Here is a 6,096-nt window from a genome sequence, read left to right as displayed (position 1 = left end):
GAGAGCGAGAGCGAGAGAGAGAGAGAGAGAGAGAGAGAGAGAGAGAGAGAGAGAGAGAGAGAGAGAGAGAGAGAGAGAGAGAGAGAGAGAGAGAGAGAGAATACAGGTCAGATGAGGGAGAGCTCGAACAATGATTGACAGTTACTCTGACCATATGGGTCCTTCGTCCATTAAGATAAAAGCTTATACTGTCATCATGTAGCCTACATTTACTGAAATCTAATGAACTGTTCAGTTGTTCAACTGCATTTCAATTTCAATGTTCGAGACAATTCTGATATTGTCTAACCTAGGCTACTAGTAGTAGGCATAATACTTACGTAATTAAGATCTCACTTATTTATCATTGTGGAGTTACACACTTGTATAATCAGGAAATGTTCAGAATTCTGCAAAAAACTTCTTCTTTTTTTATCAAGCAACGTATTATAATATAATTGAGAGGACAATAACGAACATCATCAAATCCTACACGTGTTTAAAGAAATACGTCGTTTTGCCCTGAGGATAACTTTAATAATTTCTTCTCCTCGTTGCTGTGCTCTTTGTCTCCCCCTGTTGGTGTAATTATTTTGTACCTGAAGGTCTCACACACGGTCTCACACATAATCTCATCACAAACAGAGAAAGACAATATACGTTTTTGCAGTTCTGTTCCGGTTTCTGTTATTGTTAGAAGTATTCACATGCTTCTCCTGCAGACATTTCTAAAGAGACCTGGCCGATGAAGAGCATAACAAATAGAAGATTGGAGACTTGGTGAATCAGTGACCGCAAACTGACTCCTGCCTTACTGGAGTAACAGGTCGTTGTATTGGCATGCTTACACCTAGCCCAGCCTCCAATATTCCACCAAACATCAGGACCACAGCCTCCCACCAAGCCTGGCCCAGCCCAGACCATCCTGGCCCAGCCCAGACCAGACCCAGACCAGCCTGGCCCAGCCCAGCCCAGCCTGGCCAAGCCCAGACCAGCCCAGCCCAGCCCAGCCTGGCCAAGATCAGACTAGTCTACCTCCCTATCCCAGTCTCCATCTCTATCTCTCAGCCTGGAGCCCCATCCCCCAGCCCAGTCTCTTTCTGAGCAGGCTCAGCTCTCGCTGCCATGTCCCAGATTACCCAGCCAATTAGGGTGAAGGTAAAGCCCCTTCTGCCATCGGAGCTGTAGCAGCTGCACACATTCTGAACGCTGGCCGTGAGGTAGACTTCTTGGAAGCCTGTAACACATTCTGAACGCTGGCCCTGAGGTAGACTTGTTGGAAGCCTGTAACACATTCTGAACGCTGGCCCTGAGGTAGACTTGTTGGAAGCCTGTAACACATTCTGAACGCTGGCCCTGAGGTAGACTTGTTGGAAGCCTGTAACACATTCTGAACGCTGGCCCTGAGGTAGACTTGTTGGAAGCCTGTAACACATTCTGAACGCTGGCCGTGAGGTAGACTTCTTGGAAGCCTGTAACACATTCTGAACGCTGGCTGTGAGGTAGACTTTTTGGAAGCCTGTAACACATTCTGAACGCTGGCCCTGAGGTAGACTTCTTGGAAGCCTGTAACACATTCTGAACGCTGGCCCTGAGGTAGACTTGTTGGAAGCCTGTAACACATTCTGAACGCTGGCTGTGAGGTAGACTTGTTGGAAGCCTGTAACACATTCTGAACGCTGGCTGTGAGGTAGACTTGTTGGAAGCCTGTAACACATTCTGAACGCTGGCCGTGAGGTAGACTTCTTGGAAGCCTGTAGCACATTCCGCAAAGACCCTTAAGGTAGCATAGTGACTATTGTAAGACTGTAGGTAGCATTGGAGCCAACACAGCGACTACTTTAGTCTAGAGGAAGCCTTGGAGGCAGCGCTGACTGACTTGTTTGTGTGTTTGGAGTGGACTGGTAAACTAAATAACCTTTATCATTTTGATTGTCGTGTCTCTGTAAAAAGATTTTAATTGAATTCCTTCATACAGTAGACCACAGCACCACCTGGTGGTAAAGAATACATTGCACTCAGAATCTGAATCAGAATTGTGTTTAATTGCCAAGTAAGTGGTCACAAACAAGGAATTTACTTTGGTGTGCAGGTGCATACAGTGAACATTTAAACATAATGAACAAAACGAAAATTTAGAAAATGTACAACAGAATGCACCAGTAACAGACGACACAACGTACTGAAGATATCTCACTGCTTTTTAATACGATCGCCCTGAGGATAATGTCTTTGAAGTGATGCAAACAAAAACACAGCAAGATGTCCATGAGCATGTGTTTTTCAAACGCAACATTTATCATATGAATATATGATAAATGTGTTATGGCCCTAAGCTATGTCAGCATGGGCTGAGCTCAGATCCCAGAAACACACAAACACACACACACACCAACTTTCAAAGAACGACACAGAAACACATACACACACATACATACTCCACACGCATGCAAACTCTCAAACACATACACACACACACACACACACACAGACAAACAGACACAGGGTTACTCTGTGTCTGAGGACACGCCCTCCGTGGTGGCACGGGAGACCCCCGTGTTGGCACGGCTGGCACTGGCAAGCTTGTCCACGGCAGCCGACGCGGCTCTCTTGGGCACGGAGGAGGTCTTGCTGCTCCCAACGTGGACGCTCCCCTCTTCATCATCATCTTCATCATCCTCCTCGTCTTCTGTGTTGGCCCCCTGGGGCATCAGTGTGGTGCAGCTGAACTGGCTCAAGGGCTTCCCAAGGATGCCAAAGCTATGAGAGGAATGTTTGAAATTCTCAATTTGATAGCTTGCAAGCTTGCTGTCAATACTGACTAACTTATGTAGGCCAGCTGACACGAGTAATGTTACAGTATGCTGTGATTTTAATGTTCTGTTACCCAAAGATGGCTGTGTAACAGCTGGATATGGAGGTGTACGTGGCGTTACATGATGTTGGCTGTGTAACAGCTGGATATGGACGCTGTTATGTGGTGTTACATGACTTTGGCTGTGTAACAGCTGGATATGGAGGTGTACGTTGCGTTACCTGATGTCGGCTGTGTAACAGCTGGATATGGAGGTGTACGTGGCGTTACCTGATGTCGGCTGTGTAACAGCTGGATGTGGAGGTGTACGTTACCTGATGTCGGCTGTGTAACAGCTGGATGTGGAGGTGTACGTTACCTGATGTCGGCTGTGTAACAGCTGGATGTGGAGGTGTACGTTACCTGATGTCGGCTGTGTAACAGCTGGATGTGGAGGTGTACGTTACCTGATGTCAGCTGTGTAACAGCTGGATGTGGAGGTGTACGTTACCTGATGTCGGCTGTGTAACAGCTGGATGTGGAGGTGTACGTTACCTGATGTCGGCTGTGTAACAGCTGGATGTGGAGGTGTACGTTACCTGATGTCGGCCAGCTTCTGGTTGAGCTGCTTCAGCAGGGCCTCCGTGTCGCATGGCGTGTCGCTCTGCTGATCGTGGAGCCGACTGCGGACAAACAGGTGGGGCGCCTCCTCCCGTGGCAAGGGCAGCAAGGACACCAAGACCGGGGAACGCTGGGTCATCATGCTGCTCAGGGCTGGCCGCCGCCGGGACTTCCTGGGGTAAAGGGGTCAGAAAGGGTGGAGGACCAGTAAAATTACAGGGATTGGAAGTGAATGTGTCTATCTGATACAACTAGTGATAGAGGATTTGTAGCTGCTTTCAACTAGTGATAGAGGATTTGTAGCTGCTCTAGTTCTATGAGCTTATATACTATGCACAGTAGGGAGCGACAAAGAGAATTAATATTATTGACAAGTACAGCCAGAACTATATAAATATTAGCCAGGATGTGGATAAAACCATTATTAAAATGCCTTGTGTCAAATCAAATTCAATGTTATGAAATATCCATAGCAACTATGTAATTATTAATCCTGGTGATACAGCTGTGAAAGCATTAAGTAGACATTCTCCACATTGGAACACAACTCCAAGTCTGACAGTCTCTGCTGTCTTGACCTAGGTCTCAGCCAGACAGCCAGAAATACACAGAACTGAAAGGAGTTTACTAAGCTGCCAGTCATCTGTCAGATACTGCAGGTCGACGTGAAAACAGGCTGTCACTCACGAGTGATGAGATGAAGGGTGCATACGACTGACATCGCTCAGGCCAAGATGGTGGAGCAACAGTCTTAAATGTGGGTGTGTAACCTGTCACATCAATCTTACATTTACATTTAGTCATTTAGCAGACGCTCTTATCCAGAGCGACTTACAGTAAGTACAGGGACATTCCCCTGAGGCAAGTAGGGTGAAGTGCCTTGCCCAAGGACACAACGTCATTTGACACGGCCGAGAATCGAACCAGCGACCTTCTGATTACTAGCCCGATTCTCTAACCACTCAGCCACCTGACTCCCGGTTAGTGAATCTTTCTCTCCTTTCTCCTATCTTTCAATCTTTCTCTCCTTTCTTCAAACGGCTCCACTCTTGCTCTTACACACACTCGCGCACAGACAGCCTTCCTCCGCCCACCGTTGTTCAAGGGCAGGGCTGGGATGTCCTTGGTCTTTGACCTCTGCCTGGCCCTCCTTGGCAGTTGGGCCGGACAAGTTGGGGGAAGAGAGGGAGTCGTGGTCACGGGATTCCCCTGGGTCCTCCTGCCTGGTCCTCCGGGCAGGGTTGAAGGTGTCCGAACGCAGCAGGCGACCCACCTCCTGCTGGATCCCTCTTAGGTCCCTCCGGCCGAACGTCACCCACGCCACGTAGCAGAAGAAGCTGTACAGACACTGGATACACACCGGGGGAGGGGAGTTCACATGCTAGGCTAAGTGTTGTCTCCCTCCTTCTACATGTATGTGCAATGGACTGCCTCCTTTATTTTTCCTGCTTCATTCACTTCATTCCTTGACTAATCCATCCATTCATCTATGGTACTCAATCCTCAACAACGTGAATCAAATTCGCTGTGCCTCTCTGGTTCTACGCTTTCCAGAAAGTTCATAGGAGCTATTTTGATTGTGCAGGTCAGGCAAGGTGTTATTACAGCCCATAATTACCCCACGGCCGTCCTCCCACCTGGTTCAACACAGCCTGTCAAAGCAGGAACCTCTGTTGACTCAACACCTCTGCTGACACGGAGCCGAGTGAAGGTCAGTGCTCAGCGGTGCAGTGTACCCACCTCGTACAGCTGCCGGTCCCTGTAGGTCGACGACACTCGGTTCCTGGGGAGACATTATGAGTGTTGGTTAAACTCGAGGTGCAAATCAATTTGCTGGTTTCGGGTTCGGAAAATAAAGGGTGAAATAGGCAGAATGAAAACAGAGAAAAATAGGTTGACTGCCCTCTTACCCCCTCTTTTCTGTACAGGACCAAACCCTCTCCCCTCCCCTCTCCTCCTCTTCTTCCTCTCCTTCCACAACTCCCTCACCACCCCCTCCCCAGTGTCTGACCTGCCACAGGCCATGTGGTGCTCCTGGGAGAGGCCCAGACCCAGCACCAGGCTGGAGTAGCAGTAGGCCAGCTGCTTCTGAGCCAGCTGCACCCTGGCCGAGGCTTCCGCCATGACCTGCTTCTCCGTGATGCTCTGTTCCCTAGGGTAGGGATGCAGACAGGCGGAGAGAGAGGGATGGAAGGAGAAAGAGAGAGGAAGGAATAGAGATGGAGAGTGAGAGGCAGTACACTGTCAAACATCATCGGTGCAGATATATCCATCCACCTTTCCTACTTACGCCATAAGGGGCTTTGGTTTCTGGTCCAGGATTTTCTTCTCAAAATAACAGGACAAGTAGAGCAGCAAAGCAGCCAGGAAGTCATCTAGTTCTCTGCTCCTGGACATACAAGCACATAGTAAGTGAACGTAACTTATATTCTGTGTGTGTGTGTGTGTGTGTTGAGTCCACATTACTTCATCACAGTTAGGAAGCACAGTGGAATGGTGAGAGCATCATCCTCCTGTAGCAGATTGAGTGCCACATCTGGAACACAAACATACAAACCCAATCAAAACCTTTTCCCCACGCAAAAGACACGGATTAAGAGCTAAATTCATATGTAATGACCGACACGGACGTTTGACATCTTCGATGGTCACACAGTCTTTGTGGCCTCGTTTCAAAGAGGACTTGTAGGCATTTAGTTGAG

General features: G+C 48.4%; 1 protein-coding gene across 1 annotated transcript; it reads right to left on the bottom strand.

The window, feature by feature from the left end:
* Nucleotides 1-2,004: 2,004 nt before the first annotated feature.
* On the bottom strand, nt 2,005-6,087 carry LOC136962388 (protein phosphatase 1 regulatory subunit 36). The gene is made up of 8 exons (XM_067256162.1): nt 6,025-6,087; nt 5,861-5,930; nt 5,685-5,783; nt 5,406-5,546; nt 5,135-5,177; nt 4,489-4,742; nt 3,373-3,567; nt 2,005-2,739 (listed from the first exon to the last, which is right to left on the bottom strand). Exons 2-8 carry the CDS (start codon nt 5,863-5,865, stop codon nt 2,487-2,489), a joined length of 990 nt encoding a protein of 329 aa, XP_067112263.1. The 5' UTR covers nt 5,866-5,930; nt 6,025-6,087; the 3' UTR covers nt 2,005-2,486.
* Between the last annotated feature and the right edge of the window lie 9 nt (nt 6,088-6,096).

Source organism: Osmerus mordax, chromosome 18 (genome assembly GCF_038355195.1).
Source record: "Osmerus mordax isolate fOsmMor3 chromosome 18, fOsmMor3.pri, whole genome shotgun sequence".
NCBI lineage: Eukaryota > Metazoa > Chordata > Actinopteri > Osmeriformes > Osmeridae > Osmerus > Osmerus mordax.
Note: the sequence above shows the minus strand (reverse complement) of the source record. Positions and strands in the feature narration are given on the sequence as shown.

What these genes read in the sequence shown, in the direction of transcription:
- LOC136962388 (XM_067256162.1), bottom strand. An exon ending in CACCACATGGCCTGTGGCAG is followed by an intron (nt 5,178 to 5,405) that starts GTCAGACACTGG and finishes ATGTCTCCCCAG; the next exon opens with GAACCGAGTGTCGTCGACCT. An exon ending in AGCCCTGCCCTTGAACAACG is followed by an intron (nt 3,568 to 4,488) that starts GTGGGCGGAGGA and finishes CCTTTACCCCAG; the next exon opens with GAAGTCCCGGCGGCGGCCAG.